Source organism: Cuculus canorus, chromosome 9 (assembly GCF_017976375.1).
Source record: "Cuculus canorus isolate bCucCan1 chromosome 9, bCucCan1.pri, whole genome shotgun sequence".
Classification (NCBI taxonomy): Eukaryota; Metazoa; Chordata; class Aves; order Cuculiformes; family Cuculidae; genus Cuculus; species Cuculus canorus.
Genome location: NC_071409.1, coordinates 24,644,302 through 24,662,382, shown reverse-complemented (window position 1 = coordinate 24,662,382; position 18,081 = coordinate 24,644,302). Strand labels below are relative to the sequence as shown.

At 43.2% G+C, this 18,081-nt stretch overlaps 1 protein-coding gene across 10 annotated transcripts in view; it reads right to left on the bottom strand.

Moving 5' to 3' along the window:
- Window positions 1–18,081, bottom strand: part of PLCH1 (phospholipase C eta 1) — a 76,615-nt gene that overhangs the window by 35,191 nt on the left and 23,343 nt on the right. For 5 of the 10 annotated variants that reach the window (XM_054074891.1, XM_054074886.1, XM_054074884.1 and 2 more), the window contains 2 exons: window positions 3,990–4,136; window positions 2,193–2,436 (listed from right to left, as the gene is read on the bottom strand). In XM_054074891.1, the coding sequence (XP_053930866.1) occupies window positions 2,193–2,436; window positions 3,990–4,136 (391 nt within the window). Of the gene's footprint in view, window positions 1–2,192; window positions 2,437–3,989; window positions 4,137–7,638; window positions 7,909–18,081 lie in introns of those variants that run through there. The other 5 variants (XM_054074882.1, XM_054074883.1, XM_054074888.1 and 2 more) reach the window with 4 other exon arrangements.

Here is an 18,081-nt window from a genome sequence, read left to right as displayed (position 1 = left end):
GCCCCAGCTATTCTGGGCAGAAGAGAATTTTAACACCTTCTAGAGAGAAGAATTGAACATTACAAACATGTCTTTTTCAAGTTAGCACATCTGGGCAAAACACTTGAATTAAAACTTCCCACAGCCTTCACTAGAGTTACTGGGGTACATTGTGCAATAAAGTCATTCCTGGCAAAGATCTGATGCTATCTACATGGTTCTCCTCACGCTGATGCCAAAGTAAAGCATTTTTTACTACTATATGCTTTCTGGTATCAACTTGCTATTGTACTTTGTACCTGGTGCAGCTAAGATTGGTGATCTCCATGGAGTTATATCTGAGCGCTGCTGGTTTTGAAACTCGACTCAACAGCCATTTGTATCAGAGATGATGTTAATCTAGCGCAAGAGGATAGAAGGAAGACACTGTGAAATCAGCCAAAGTACATTATTACCAGCCCGTGGTTTCCATAAGAACCTCATTAAAAATTAACCATTCTTATTTTTCCACGCTCTTTCCTCCAAGACCGTCACACAGATCTTTCATCCATATATTTGTAACTCTTCCATCTCCAAACAACTTCTTTACCCACTATTTTCTCTACAATATTTCTGCTCTCACCTTGTGCCACACCTTCCATGGGCAGCAACGACTCCACAGAATCACATAAGTTGCCCAGAGGAAGTGGATAGCACTCATACATTTACTGTCTCTCTCCTCACAAGGACAAAACAGCATCAAATAAAGCAGCAGCCATCAAATTCTGAAAACAAGGGACTATTCTTCACTCAGCATATGGCTCATCTCTAACATAACCTTTTTTGGGGATGTTCTGCATGTTTACATGGGTTTGAGGTGACACGGAACCAGCATTTTCCCCCTGTCCTTGCCACAGTTTCGTTCAAGTGATTAAAGCAGTACTGGTTTACGACAATGATTCACAGGTAGGCTCACAATACCAGTCCTGTTGTGCTCATTTCTGCTAGGAACTTGTTCCCCACAAGTGTAGTCTTGTAGTTTCCAAATACTGCTGGGCTTGCTCAGATACCTCCTTCTACTTCTCCCTCCATTCTACTTGAACTTCTCCACGTCCTAGCCAGTACCTTTCACCCTCTCTTTGCACATATACCCCTACGCAGCTTTTGCCAAGTTCTTACACTCGTTGGAGCTGGTACAGAGTCATATTGTCTTCAGTCTTCCAGCTGGCACATTTGATAACATAAACAAGACTTGAAGTGATGTTTCACCAGTAGAAAACACACAGCAGCTCAGAAAAGTCATGGATAAATATAGCAAGCTGAGTATGTGTGCAACAGAGCATGCAATATAATCCCCCAAATAGATCTGTGCCTATCTTCTATCAGAATTAAACATTGAGAAGATTAATTAAAAATAGCTGAAGTGTGTATATTCTCCAGGAAGAGTATTTACAAGTGACCTCTGCAGATTTCTGCACATCAGAGACAGGTTACAGTGTTAATCAAGATGAGTGTGTGCTGGGGATGAGTTTTTTTGGTTTAGGGAAGGATGTTCTTTGTATCTAACCTACTTGTCAGCACTGGTGTGAAAGAACACACATCAAGAAAACATCCAATGGATGTGATCTTCACAAGTTCATTTTGGTTACTAGGCTACAACAAATATTTAAGGAGCTTTAAAGATTTGTGCTTCTGACAATCAATGGAGGCTGAGAAGCACACAAACATCTGACCAACAGAAACAGAGACAGCCAGGAGTTAATAAACAGTTTAGTGAAAGACTCCCCAAAACCTTTGGGTTTCAACTGTGTAGAAGATAATAAATTCAAGTTTTCAACTAGTAACATCTTGAAAACAGTGTCTTCTAATGGATCTTGCAATTTGTAGAAGAGGAATAAAAGCACAGTTGGGCTAACAGAAGATGACAGCAATCCTGAAATCATGCTGGCGTTAGTATTTATTGACAGAACTAGAAATGACTGTTTTGACCCTTCAATAAGAATTCCATTACAAAATGCAAGTCTATTCCCTGACTTCAATGCAGTTTAAACCAGTCCCCAAGGCACAGCCGATGTTTGATTGAACAGATAAGTGTCCACATCAAACCCATAACTCAAGTTCCCATTGCAATCAACAGCAAGACTTTTGGTCACTTAACAGGAGGTGAAAGGACACTATAAACCATGCCAGAAATATCGAATTAGAAGCCGGAGCTCAGGCGTACAAAAGGATACTGATCATGTGTTCTCTGTCGCTTAGCGAGCGAGTCCTCATCACTTATTCCAGCCATCAAATATTTCAGCCCTGTGATCCAGGTGCGAGCTTCCTCTGGGTTAGACGTAATCAGATCCAGTGACTCCATGTGATTGCCATGGTAAATGGTAAAACAACAGCTTGGGTCAAAGTTCCCCTCCGCATGGCGGTGGAAGATTTCAGACTGTCGCCCTTCGGTGACTTTGTAAATGGAATCAATGATAACTGTGGGGAGAAGGGAAAACAAAAATTGACATGCTTGGATATCCACCTAATTTCTTTACCTTTCTGAGTGATTCTGGATTAGGCTAAAACTCATTAAACATTTTGCAATATAACATCATCACAATCTAAAAGGCTTTTTGATTTCAAGGCTTAAGCTGCAAATGTACCTTCAACAGGTTTTAAAAATAGTGGGCTACGAGGATGATGCGAGGGCTGGAGCACCTCCCATACGAGGACAGGCTGAGAGAGTTGGGGTTGTTCAGCCTGGAGAGGAGACGGCTCTGAGGAGAACTTACAGCGACCTTCCACTACCTGAAGGGGCTACAGGAAAGCTGGAGAGGGGCTGTTCATAAAGGCTTGGAGTGACAGGACGTGGGGCAATGGGTATAAACTGGAGAGGGGCAGATTTAGGCTAGACATGAGGAGGGATTTCTTCACGATGAGGGTGGTGAGGCCCCGGCCCAGGATGCCCAGGGAAGCTGTGGCTGCCCCATCCCTGGAGGTGTTCCAGGCCAGGTTGGATGGGCCTTGGGCAGCCTGAGCCAGTGGTACTTGTCCTCGCCCACCGCAGGGGGTGGAACTGGATGGGTTTTAGGGTCCCTTCCAACCTAAACTATTCTATGACTCGTACCCTCGCTCTGGCCATGCCACGCGCACACTACAGCTGCCTCGCAGGCAGGTCGCTGCAGGTACCGGCAGGTCACAGCAAGGCTCTGAGTGCTTCCTGCTGCATCCGAGGGATGGAGGCTACTTAAAGGGGAGCCTGAGGAGACAGATGCCAAATGGATTCTGTCAATCAGTGAAACACTGTGTGGCTCCAAAGGGACTGCACCCACGATGGCGATGCTTTCTACCGCAGGAAAACAGGGATAGCCAATCGTTGTAATTGGGTGACACAGCTCCCAACACCATAGCTCTAAACAGCTACGCTGTTCAAATCAGCAGCTCTCAGTCACTATACACTGGCCCAGAAACATCAACTGCCACCATCTGTAGCCTTCCCAACTGCTTGTTTTTAATATCAAGCCTCCGTGACATTTATGTGAATTTCTAGTCCTTATTTTCATCAATAAACAACTAATTTGAATTTCCAATTCAAAACAGAGCAGCAGGAACATTTTCAACAAGAAATAATGCTACACAATAACTTTGAGATGTAATAATGCCTAAAGCAAATTATCACAGTTAAGATTAAGAAACCTCAATCTAAGCTCTTCTAGGTTCTGTGTTTACATTTGTGATGTATACATGGAAAAGAATTCAGCATAGTTTGTTATCGAGTCAGTCTTCATTTTGCTCTTAATTCATAACCTATGGAAAACGTTGACATCTGACTGAACTACACCTCCACCCTTCCGTAATCCTGAACTTTTAGGTGGTTAAAGTCTAGTCACACTCTTGAAAACCTTCATGCAAATATAACATCACATTTAAAATAAGCACGAACAAGCATTTATTCAATTGATCCAAAAAATATTGTTCAGTTTTCCTTTTGTAATTCACATTCTATTACTGAATTGCCCAAGAGAGTAAAAGAAATATTAAAAGTTTACTTTTTGCCTTCTCGCTTTTTCTGGACGGTCTCCATCGGATGCAGGTCCTGTGCTCATCCAGGTAGAAGAGACGAACAAGCCCTTTGGTGCCACTCTTCAGCTTAACCATCTGAGTCCCAGACTGCATAACACTCATGCATCTTTCAACTGCGAAGCAGAACAGAATCAATTCAACTTAATGGCCATCTATTTCCACTAAAATGACCCATTGACTCTCCAACAGCTGACAAGCATATGCATATTTTTACCCACACCTTTAACGGCAAGAACAAGTCATTGCTATATAAGAGACATTATTTCTTCTTCTTGTTCACAACTAGTTTCTCCACGTTGGAAACTGAAAAGGTCATCTGTCAAAACACTTTCATGGCAAAGGAGGCAAAGAAAACTTTATCATATATTGAAAGCAAACATTTTATAGTTGTTCCATGCTTACTTCCTTTAAATATTTTTTATTACACACAGTGCAGTAATTTTAAACTGGCACTCTGGAAATTTTGAACGGTCAGACTATCACTCAAACTCGACATTTCTTTGGGCTCCCTAATCCTTTAGCTTAGATCTTGTCCTTTTGACACAGTTAGAACGTTAACGGAACTATAAATACACAATCCCTCCTCCCTACTACACACATTTACACCCTCTCCATCCTGCTACCAAATTTCAAACACATACCCTGATGGCTTCCTTTTATCCACCCATCCCATCCGGGATGATAAGGCTTTGTTTCTCTATGTTTTGACTAAAATACACCCATCTCCTCCATTTCATCTCACATATTCCCTCCTACAGTTTTCCAAACAGTAGGATCAAGATAACATTTCCTCTTGATCTCAGTATATATCCATGCTCTTAAATTACCTTCTCTTGTTTTTATCCATTCACAGTCTCTCCTCACTTGCTGTCACTCCAAATTCACCTCCCAGATGATTTGTTTACACTCTGGCTGGCTCCCAAATGCTATCTGGGTCTATCTTTTTTTCTTCTTATCACACTTCTTCTCTTGACCACTTCTCTCTTCAGTACTCCTGGCTTCACAAGAAAGGCTAACACACCCAAGAAAGGCTAACACTTCTCTAGACCAGAGCTAGGATTTTTCTCAGCTTCTGACAGCTCCTTAGCTCCCACAGCAAGCAGCACAAGCAGCAGCAGACTCAGCGCCAGCTGAAACCCCACAGCGCTCCCATACACCAAAGCACGTTGTGGTGGCCCATCCGTCTCCACAGCGGAAGCACGGCCAGAACACATCTTCCAGCAGAGCCACCCAACCCCAAAGCCATCAATGAAGGAGAACGAGGTTGCTTTTCCTTCCAAAGCTCTCCAGTGCAGCATCCTAACCATTAAACAAACACAGGATGAGCCACCGTCATCACTGGACCAACTTCCCCAGCTTCCTTACACAAAAGCCTTTCAGTTGACAAAGCAAACTCCACATCAAATGACTGCACCAGAAGTGGTGTTTTTGCAGAGTTGTTTTTCTCAGTGGAAAGAGGACTTGGTTTGAGCTGAACAGAACCAAACTCTTCTGAATGCACAAGGAGTGCCCTCAATTTGTCCTTTATTTTGTCCATATATGGCCTTCTCCAAATCATCACACATCCCAAATGAATGCACGGGTTGGGAAGTGCCTTAAGATGAGCCAGAAAAGTGACATAAATCAAGTCAGAAATAGATGTCATACATTATCCACACACTGAAGGTCGCAGTTTTAACTTGTATCTATCTGAAGGTGCACAAAGTGCCAGGAAAGCAAACTTTTACACCACAAGGGATGGAAAACTCAGAACCTTAGAGAAGAAAGAGGAACTCGAGCAAAAATAAAACTTACTACAGATATATATATGTGCGTGTGTGTCCATATACAAACCTTCTCTTGGAGACTGAGCCTTTCACTTTGGAACTGAGTTTAGATCAAACTTGCCCTAGATTCACACCTAACACACAAGCAAGAATTGTCCTCCAGCACAGAAATAAGGGTCTCTATAAGAAAACGTTGTAGTAGTGTGTGTGGATACACAAACTTGAACTGCTGCGTTAGCATGGCATACAAACTGCACGCACGTTTTTACTCCGCTATTAGGGTGATCGATTGCAACAGGCTTTCAGCGCAGGAAGAGGTTTAGCAGCAAGCTACTCAACACACAAAATCTGCTTCTTAGCACCTAAGCCTATCTGTTATTAATAAAAGTCTTACAAAAATAACTAACCCTTTAGTCTTTCTACCACCAGCAGCTCAGTTGGTTTCACTGAGATGTTGGGGAGGACCATTAGGAAAAGGCAGAAGAAAAAGACTACACTTCTTTAATGTAAGAAAAGCAGAAAACGGACCGCAGTCAGGTCATCGCAGCCAACAAAAGTGCAGGGAGGGGTGGGGGGGAAAACCAGAAAAGGCGATCCAGTTTTTCCTTCATGGTTTCAATAGCATGAATGCTTCTACATAAAATTCGTAACCGCTGCAGAGGAATCTCACATACACGCTTTCAGACAGACATCAGAATCAAAGTTCTATGGAATAGATTTTAAAGCACTTTTTTCAAATATTGGTAAGAGTGGAAGAAATCCAGTTCCTACCCAATATCTCAAGTCTCCATTTCTCAGATCGCATCCGCAATGTGCCCGAGTGCCCGAGTAAGCACCACCTTTTCTGCTTGCACTTCTCCAGTTCCAAGAAGATACTAGCAGAACACCAAAATGGAAAGCAAATAAATGTGTAAGAGCTCATTGCATCGTCCCTACGGCATAGGTGTTAATAATAGAAAGAAACCACTTTAAAGAAGAGACTACGGTAACAGAAATGCCACGCCATTCATAGTCCCACTGGATTTCAACTCTGCAAACCATTTATAAGACACATCATCTTCCCCTTTAAGCTATTTATAAAATACAAGCACGCAAAGAAAAAAAGTCTTTTTCAAATCTATTCCTAATATGCTAATTCTAGTCTCTGGCCAGACATTCACCAGAGATAGACATCGCACATTAGCATCTGAATAAGGGAAGTTATTGAACAGAGGCAGTTCAGAATAAAGCTCCAGAAGAGCAATTCAAGAATGCTTTCACTAAAGTATAGGCAAAAAGGTTCCAGAAAACCATTTAATCCTCTAGATAAACCACAAATACTGAGGAAAAGAAGGAACTCCTCAATACAGACATACATTAAAATCTGAGAAAACAAAACATCGCTTCCATTAGACAGCATTTTTCTAACACAAGGAGTAGCTGAGCTTTTTTGCCCAAAGTCTGATAACAAATTAATTTAAACAACATAGTTTATGTGTTACAGGAACAAAGAAAGCTAATGAATCTGGAAAGTCAAATAAACTATTACGCTTATGCATTGCATATTTAAAGTTTTACTTTCAAATCAAAAAAAAAAAACCTGAAAAAGTCACTTCTGTTTCCAGAGTTACACAAATCTATTCTTAACAGTCTAAAATCATCCAAACAGATATCCTGCAGTTTAATGGGTTTTAGTAATATCGAAATGCCAGTCAGCCCCCCCTCAATACCCATTTAAAGCAAAACAGACCTGAATTCAAATGTAATTTTTAAAGCTTTCATTCAAGCAATGATATTCATTCTTAGTATTACACACATCTCCTTTTCCAAAAGAGCTGCTTCTCTATCGAATGGTAAACCAGATACAAACCCATCTGTGCCAGCTGGACTTTTTCTGAGGTGGCCACACTCCCCAGCACACGGTAAACCTCAGAAGCCAGGAGGAAAGCCATCCAAGCTCCCAGTAAGTCCAGATGTTACTTGAAATCTTGCATATTAGGCGGATGCTGTTTATTCTACCTGACAACACTGCTCCTTGCTGCTGAATAAATCGAGCTGCTGCGTGGGAACACTAAGCTGGAACTCTGACCGCTAACCATAGGCGGCCTTACGTTCAAAAACCACTCTAATCCGCCCCAAATCGGGCAACGCTACCTTCAGTCCAACCCTGCTCTAATCTATTCCCATGTGCAATCAGGTCTTAAATAACCAGGGAATGGCTTAGCACCGCGCCCTGCAAGAACCTCTCGCAGGAAGTTCCCGCTGTTCACAGCTATTCCCTCTACGAGTCCTGTTTTTTTCAGTTTTTGCAACTAATTTGGTTTAATTCTCAGCAGTAATAGTCACGACACACACATCTGCCTGCTGTTGTGCTTCACCACAGAGCGATTAAGGCACGTCGGACCCGTTGGGTGATAACAGAAGGAAAACATTTAGGGAATGAAAACATTATCCCTGGTGGCAGCACTTCTATTAAAACAGAAATGCTCGTTGATACCCAGGGCACATCACAGCAGTGAAACAAATATCGGCTCACCAGAAAACACGGTTATCCAAGATTAAACGGATTATGCTGCCACTTCACAACTGGAGCCACCACGCAGGCACCGTGTGGGAGCAGCACCAACACCTGACAGATGCTGGTGGGGATGCTCCTGTGCACCAGCTGCCCCAGCGCCTGCACGCAACAGCCCAGGCTGCACTAAGCTTTTCTGGGTTATCCCAGCTTCTGTACATTCGCTGTGCCCTAAGTCCTCATCAGCTTCTTCAATGCTTCCTTTCAGTCAGGTAACCCTAAAAGCAACAGCAGGAATATGTTTGAGATTTTTGGTACTGTTTGGGGTTTTCTTACTCAAGATAATATTGTTACCTAACTCTTAGAGGCAAAGCTCACTGTTGTGAAGAGCATACAGGAAAACCTTGATGCAATACAAGTTTTTGATGAAGAGGGGTTGATTTAACTTTAATAGCCAATTTCAGTGGGATTTCACTTTAAAAACCACTATTTTTTCCACCACTGCCTTCAAAGAACCACTGTTTGCAAAGAGATGATGTTAACTATGTGAATAACAGAAAGCTCAAGGTTCTGAAGGTTTTACTCTATGGGTCCTGTACAGGAAGTTGCACCCACATGCAAAGTTTCAAGTAAATAATTTCCATGCTTGTCCCAGGTTTACTCCCATCAGCCTGCTGCCACAGCAGCACTCAGCTCACCCTGCACAGAGCTTCATAAAATCAGGGAATCGTCTAGGTTGGGAAAGACCTCCAAGATCATTGAGTCCAACTCTAAACCCAACACTGCCAAGCCCACCACTGAACCATGTCCCTAAGCACCACATCCACATATCTTTGAAATACTTCCAGGGATGGCGACTCCAACACTTCCTTGGGCAGCTTGTTCCAGCACCCGATAACCCTTTCCATGAAGTAATATTCCCTAATATCCAATATAAACCTCCCTGGCACTATTTGAGGTCATCTCCTTTTCCTCAAGGTAACAAGCAATAGGACAAGAGACCAACAGCCGCCGCACCACAACCTCCTTTCAGGGAGCTGTAGAGAGCTGCGAGGTCTCCCCTCAGCCTCCTCTTCTCCATGCTGAACATTCCCAGGTCCCTCAGCCACTCCCCACAGCCCCTGTGCACCAGACCCTTCCCCAGCTCTGCTGCCCTTCTCTGGACAAGCTCCAGCCTCTCAACGTATCTTTGTAGTGAGGGGCCCAAAACCAATCACAGGATTCAAGGCATGGAATTTCTCATCGCCATTCCCTTCAGTTTTCATGAGACAGCGCCAGAAAGCCATTAGACAGTGTACACGGGTCTTTAAAGAATAAGCTATTAATTCCATTTCAGGACAGCCAGTAAAACCTCTTTCGGCAAAGGGCAGCGTGTGCAACGAAGCTGGTGAGGAGCTGCTGAGGGCCCCGGGGGTGTTCAGCCTCGAGAAGAGGAGGCTGAGGGGAGACCTCACTGCTCTCTGCAACTGCCTGGAAGGAGGGTGTGGAGAGGAGGGAGCTGGGCTCTGCTCCCCAGGGGACAGGGGACAGGACAAGGGGGAATGGCCTCAGGCTGCGCCATGGGAAGTTTAGATTGGACATTAGGAAAAATTTCTTCACAGAAAAAGGGTTATCAAGCACTGGCAGAGGCTGCCCAGGGAGGTGGTTGAATCACCATCCCTGGAGGTGTTTAAATGGCAGGCAGATGAGGTGCCCGGGGACATGATTTGTTAGTAGACAGGTACGGTTGGAGTTGATCTCAAAGGTCTTTTCCAACCAAATGATTCTATGAACTGCTACATGGAGACAGCTCCAAGCCTTCCCAGCAAGTTCTAAGTCAATACAGTAGGACGGGAACATATGGAATATATCTAATAGTTTTAGGAAGAGTGTCTTACAACCCAGAATAAAGATTACACCACGCAGGTCATGAGGCAGATTGTGTTTTAAAAAATAAAATAAAATAAAATAAAATAAAATAAAATAAAATAAAATAAAATAAAATAAAATAAAATAAAATAAATAAAAAAATTCACTGCTGCTCACAAAACCAGTTCTTTCTTATCTTCCCCCATTACATTACTATACATTGAGAAATTAATATTTCAAAGCACGCCAAAATAAAATAAAATAAAATAAAATAAAATAAAATAAAATAAAATAAAAAAAAAAATTCACTGCTGCTCACAAAACCAGTTCTTTCTTATCTTCCCCCATTACATTACTATACATTGAGAAATTAATATTTCAAAGCACGCCAAAAGGAAGAAGGTTTAGTCTCATGTCTTGCTTTTATGGACTTAATGTTACAGCTCTCTAAAAAAAACAAAAAGATTAAATAAGGGCTAAAGAGCATTACCAAACAATGAGAGGTGTAATTATGAAAGAGGATATAAGCAGTGTTTCTGAATTACATGCAGCAAGCTGCATTAAGCAACATTAAGCACAAGGAGATAAAAGAAGCCCACAAAATATAGCAGTTTAATTGCATCATGAGCCCTTCTCCCCTGTGTTCAGTATTTTTAGCTTTACTATATACTTTGCAGGTATATTGTTCATTTTGCTCTTCAGAGAGGTAAAAGCTAAAAGGCAGATGGTTGGTGGGCAACAGTGGAGTCACATCATGCTCCCATCACTGGAATCATGTATCTGGATCCAGCTTGGAGTGCATTTTTTACTATATACTTTGCAGTTATATTGTTTGTTTCTCTCTTCAGAGGGGAAAAACCTAAAAGACAACACTCCCCTGATCCCTGGGTGCTGTTCCCACCCACGTGCATCACCAGGACCTCTACAGGCATCTCCTGTAATTCCCTATGCTGTGGTATCCCAAGAACCAGAACAGAATCCTGCATCTTGCCTTCGGGTAACTACTCTTCCCTGCAGAAAGCAGTGTTTCTCTTATTCCAGTTAAACCCCCAAATGCCACGACAGTGATTCTCTCAAGTTTCAGATTTTAAACCCCTAACGTTCCAGAAACCGAGCTCCGAGTGAGGCTGCTACACAAAAGGAAGGTGGTTGGTGGGCGACAGAGGAGTCGCAGCACGCCGCCGCCACTGGAATCGTGTATCTGGATCCAGCCTGGAGTGCTTTTTCTAGTAACAGAGATGCTCATTCCCAGAAGCAGGTAGGGAAGAAATGCACTATGAAAAAAAGACACCACTGAACTATAGACCAACTATAGACAAACTAACGATCCAAGTACCGAGGATACACTACATGCGATCACAAAACCCATTCTTAGCTGTCTCTTCTCATCCTTCTGCTTGGCAGTCGTTCATTCACCACAAACCTACAGTAAGTTTGCCTTTACACTAATGCCATTAAAAGCCATTTCCTCCCTACCTTTGTCCCCCAAAGGGTACATTTTATCTAAATCCCATAAAACAGCACTAATATCCAGCACACCGCACAGCTTAATGCCAATGTCATCAAATCGTGCATTGCCATTTTGTTACATAACTGCCAAAAAGCCCAGGAGAGCAAACAGAACCTCAGAGACCACAGAGGTGAGCCTGGGGGAATCAATCCCTTTTAACAGTCACATCTCATCTTTTATACCAGTTTCTGCTTTGCTTTGCAGCAACTCTTCCTACCCTTCACAGAATTTTACATTAAGCTTCTTGCAGTGGATTTAATCATAATCTTTATGAAGTTCATGGACATGAGAGGGACACCTCTCACTTCTGCAGATCTTGGGAAGTCCTCAAGGAAGCCACCAGCAGGGACACCCAGTCCTGGCAGGTCCCAGCAACAACACCGCGGGAATTTCATGTCAGCCCTCCAGAAGGCAGCAAATCGAATCCAAACGAGTAGAGTAACGAGCAGCACACAAAGCGTGACCACTCCAAACAGTTGCAAATGTCCCACAACCAATGAAAAACATGAAATTTGAAAAAAACTCAGTAAATCTACTAAATAATGTGGATAAAAAGGGGGTGAAACTTAAGAACCAGAATATACCCTACCAAGAAGGAAAATAACCTAAACACAAAACCTAAAACCTACAAGCACAGTTATAACTCTTTGTAGGTCTGGGAACTGTCTGGTGGTGTTTGGGTTTTTTCTCTCTTTTTTAAAACATACCCAAACTAAAATCTTGGAAGCAATAACTCCCAGAAGTTACGAGTAATACACATTTTGTTGTTACTGCTGTTTCAGCCACACAGATCGAGATTGCTGCCCTAACGTTGATGGATGATCAATTTAACTAAGCTTATTTTCACATTACAAGCGAACAGGTTTTGCTATACGCCTTCTCCAAAGCTGATTCTTGATAATTTGTTATTCTTGCTGTGGGATCACCCAGAGTCCATTCCCAGATAGAGTCCCCATCCCATCCCCGCCCTTTGCACTTAGAGATCCCAAAAGAGTTTTGATCATCTGTATTCACAAATTTTGTTCTTACAGTGAGACTATCTTCTACAAAGCAGCGTCCAATACGGAAAATTACTTGCTAGGGCACTGCCTTATTTACAGGGTCTATGATCCCCTCTTTGAGATCCTCAATTCAGTGCAGCAACTGAAATCCAAGACAGCAGCCCCCAGATCTATTGAATAATGCATGTTTTCCACCTCTGCTCAAAGATACCTTGCTTTTGGCTAGCTCAGTGGACGTCTAATTGTTATCTTCAAGAAATTAGCCCAGGTTTCATTCAAGCAGCACTTAGGAAATAGCTTGTAAACAGATCGTTCAGCAGGCTGCTTCTCTGCAGTCGTGCTGGACACTTACACTGCTGAAGCATCGCTAGGTCCTGAGCAGACACGTGGCTTCAGGACTCCAGTCCTCAGCCTCGTCCATAAAGAAGCACCACCTTCAACAAGACACTGCCTGCCAACACAGAGCCAAGAGACTGACAGTGTGACAGCTTACAGGGGATGTTATTGCTGTGGATTCCTGAAATACAATAAATATCTCCGAGATCTCTTCTCACTTCAGAAGCATTGTGTCAAAGCTGCTCCTTATGAGAGCTCTGGTGCCACTGCAACCCAGCATGTCTGAGGACTATAAGTTTTCCAGTAAGACCATGGAATTAGTTCTTTATCGACACTGAAAAGCACAATCATTTCACAACAGATATGGTCAACTGCCAAGGCACGTCGCATCAATATAGTGAACAAGGAACATAGATTTATTAAGCAAACACAACTAACAAGTCTGCACATCCTAATCCTCATTATTGCATGAAGATGCCTCCACGGGGGGGAGGTCACAGCAATTGATTAAGATACTATAGAGCAAGTGGAAGCAGCAGCAGACAGGAAGAAACTCAGAAGGACAGTTTCCACCACAAGCAAAAGTCAGAGAAGCATCTGGCATCTTGAGCAGCATCCTCGTGCTGGCATAGCAATATGCAAGGAGTACGAGACACGGGTCTGTGGCTGCAACTTCAGAAGAAACCGTACAGTCACCTCTTTGCTAGGCAAGTTTTTACTCAGGTACCAGAAAGGATGGCAATAACTCACTTGGAGGTGCTCAGCTGAAGTGCATGCTCCTCAGCTGGGCTAAGATAGGGGTTCCTCCTTTGAGGCCTCACAGCAACTGATAAATAACAGTCTGAAAGCCATCCCAGGAGCTATGCCTCTGGATGCAGAGGTCACAGTGGAAAACAGTAAGCCATAAGCTCTTTCTCTTCCAGAATCCCATGTCTGCCCTCTATGAGTCAGTAAGTAGATAAAAAAGGATCATAAACCCAAGAACAAAGCATGCCTTGCTCTTCTAAGCCTGCCTCTCAATGGCTTTAAATTGGAAAGGGGAAGACATCAGGAAGAAATTCTTCACGATGCGGAAGAGAGGAAGGCTCTCGCCCAGGTTGCTCAGGGAAGTGGTGGCTGCCCCATCCCTGGAGGTGTTCAAGGCCAAGTTGGATGGGTCGAGTGGGAGGTGTCCCTCCCCATAGCAAGGGTGTTGGAACTGGATGATCTTAAGGTCCCTTCCAACCCAAACCATTCTATGCTTCTCTCTTGTACAACATTAAACGTCACCCCTGTTCCTTAATCCTTTGCATACTACCCAGGAATTCCATGAAATACAACTCCCACCACAATGTACTGAGCTGGGTCAGAACCCCTGACCACACCACCTACCAAATATGCTATTCCTTTATATCTCAACCCCATCTTTACTTCTCCAACAACACAAAACCAGTAAAATCCCACGATACCCTTCAGAAAGCCTGCTCCTATACCCACACAGGAGATGTGAGGAGGAGAAACTGTCCCAGCTCCAAGGCAGGGAATTTCAACATCTGTAACTTTGTCAGCAAATAGCAACATGTCCCAGCAATTCTGGCACCTGTACAGCACCACAGCCTGGAGAGGGGAATAAACCACAGGGCACAGGAGCAGCTGGAGCTGCAGGATGAAGTGAGTGGGAGAGGGATCCTGTCCCCAGAACCTGTAGCACATTCGTCACTCTGGGCTGTGACAGTGGCTGGGCTGGAGGCAGCATTGCTTCCCATTCAGGTTGCCAAATAAACCCATATCCCCAGCTCAGCTGGAGAGTAGGAGGGGAAAAAGCACGGGAGAACTGAAGGTGGAGTTAATTAACCTTTAAAAGTAATGAATGAAGACTACAGTGCAACTGATGATATGAACTAATTTATTCACACTCCTCGGAAACAGTCATTTTGCTACAAAACCACATTTATCAATTCTATTCTCAAATTGCCTCGGTACAAGTCACCAACAGTGAGTCATCTGTGGGCAAACAATGAATTGACAGGCTCAAACACCAACATAATTTTATTACTTAAAATAATGGTGTTTCGTGCATCTGAGTTTCATGCTGATCAATGTTTCTATTGGTAACATGTGGAAATATCTCTGAATCGGTTATCTGTTATACTGCTGAGGATACCAATAACTTGACCTAGAAGAGGCACAAGCTCCTCGCCTACACTTGCATGAAAAAACAGCTTACGGTTTCCCATAACTTCAGTTTCAGTCATCCAAGAGGCGCACATACCAGCACAAAACACTGCCTGCATACTAACAGGCTGTGCCCTAAGACATGAGCTTAAGTGACTATTTCAAAACGTGTGGCAAAGAGGAATAATAAGCACACGCATTCCCTCTTGCAGATAAGCTCAGTGCTGGAAAAAACTTTTCTTCCAGCAACCTCCCTTCACCAAGCCACTGCATGGCCATGACACTGGTACCATTAACACTGATCCCAGGAGAGCATTTGGCCGTTTGAGTCTTCAGCAAAGCAGTGAAAAAGCTACTTTAACAATTTAGAGTTTATGCTACACAGTTTCACAAAAGCACAGCTCTCAGAGATCCTTTTCAGTTTCACACAACGATGGTGTTCTATAGATTTATTGAAACAATGGCATAATTAACTAATAGGCACAAAAAATGAAGAACGCAAAGTAGCTAAGCAGTATATAATCTAGTTACTAGATGGTCTCCTGCACCCTTTGCTCTGCAGACACAGATTAGATACCTCTCACGGAGCCATCAGCGCTCGGCACCAGCTCCAGCATCCTCTGAAACCTCAGTGAGGTCATGGAAGGGTCTGGCACCCCAGAGCCACACCACTGCGACACTCCTTTCAGCCTGAAGGGTGAGGGGTTCCGCTTCATGCAGTGTAACACCCTCAGAACACACCAAACAATTCTGAGGCTTTAAACCGTACAAAGCTGCCACGTGAAGACACGAATTTATTGCATGTGCATATAATGCTATGATAGATTTAAGCTATTATTGCAGAAGACCAAGTTCTGCATGGGAGGAGGCTGATACCTTCAATATCCACTCAGAGCCAATTCATTTATATATCACTTATGATGCTGGAATCTATACTCAATGGTTGTTTTACAGATGCTTGGATAGACTTAAAGATTCAAGAGTCCCAAAGAGGCACTAATAATGGCCATAAGAGAGGCTGCTGTGACAGTCCCTGTGAATGGAACGTGATGGAGCTCACTGCTGTTTCTCTGCTTAGCTGTACCAACCACAACCCCAGTGTTGTGCTAAAGCAGTAGGAACAAGATAACCAGGAAGCATCACCACCCATCAGCATCAAAGACCCATACCCAAGGGAAGCCTGTACAGCTCCTCCTGCGCCATCCCGTTAACTGCTGACACCTCTTTGAGCTCAAGCGTCTTTCGCACTCGCAGTAGTCAGCAGTCACACATGAACTTACAGACAAACTGCCGGCAGGTACGGAGCTGCTGCTTCCCACAAGCGCTCATCGCAGAGCCAAGGCAGACAGTCAGCCAGCGACCGCTTGTTCGGTTAGCCCTTTATCCAGGTGCTATCGTATGAGCGCTCCCGTGTGCGTACATGGTGCGAGGGGTGTGATCCTGCCCCTATCAGTATCGGTGCTGGCACATCTGAGGAATAACTGTGCTGAACAAGGGGGAGATCAGGCACTCTGACTTCTTCCACCATCCGAGCACGTGAATACAGAACACGACACCCAAAGCTCGCACGGTGCCCTGTCACCCTCCTGCAGGACAAGCCATGACCCCACACGTGCTGCTGCAACGCCTCCCAAGCGTCTCAACGCCTCCCTCCCGAACACAAGGGACACTGCCTTGTACTCATTGCTTCTGCATCCTTTGACTGCCTCTGCCAGACAGAAAAGTGGTAGGGCTACTAACCGAAAAAATTAACAGTAATTTGGTGGTTGCTATCGTATCTGCCTATGGAAAAGGGGCTACAAAATGACCTCAAAGAGAATTTCACCATCAGCTGAGTGCTTTGGTATGAAACGTGTTTATCTACACATTGCATGAGCTTCAAAAATTAAACCCGACGCATTTCTTCCAGATCTGTTCCACGCACCCCCTTCAAACACGCTAGCTCTGGTAAATTATTGAAGGGGGACATATCCATTACCTCCTGCGTCTCAGAAAGCAGATGGAGTAACACCTGACCTCCTAACCATATGCATCAAAGCTTAATGCAGAGTTGTGAGTAACAGAAGCCTTCAAAATAGAAATACAGCATCTGGAACTATAGGACATCAACTCCAACACAGGACCCTCCCTGAGAGGATATACAAATAACCGATGACTTCTTAAAATAGTCTCAGTTCCCTGTACAATAGCGCTCTCTATTTCCAGTAACTTCCCTCAGTTAAAAAATATTTATCAAATAAATTTATCCATGCTAAACATAAAGAAAAAATATCAATATATATCACCTCTCAGCACTGCCCGTAAATGTTTCAACATGCTTCACAGTGGGTAAGACGATATTTCAAAGTACAATCCATGTCTTTTGGTGGCTTTATCTTAGATTGGTTTGGTTGTTGGTTTTTAAATTGGAGATAAAATAATCTTATTAGAAAATGTCTTCTGACCTGCCCAGTTTTGACAAGGCAGCTCTGTACTAAATGTATTTTGTAAGCTTTTTTCTTTAAAAGCACATAACCCAACATTATTAACAAAACTAAATTGTATCTACCGTGATTTCTGCCTCTCTCTACAGCATTTACTCTATATCCATTTAGAGGCTTAAACTAATCACCACTTTCCATCCAGCACTGACTTAAACCGAACAAATTCAGACTACAAGTTATTAAAGAAAGTTATTCAAGATGTCTTCCTTCTTTGTATCATCCTCCTCCAGTTCTTGAAAACACTTCTTTTTCATCCCATGCTGTTGGATCAGAATTGAACATATCATTTATGGATGTGTTATACTATTTAAAAGTACTACTACCAAAAAAAAAAAAACCCAAAACTCCTTTCCATAGAAAGCTATGCCATAGCAAAATACCAATAGATGAAAAGATCAAGACTGATTTTATTAAAATGAATATGTATTTGCAATAATTTAAGATAACTCACAAGTGCAGTTTGACT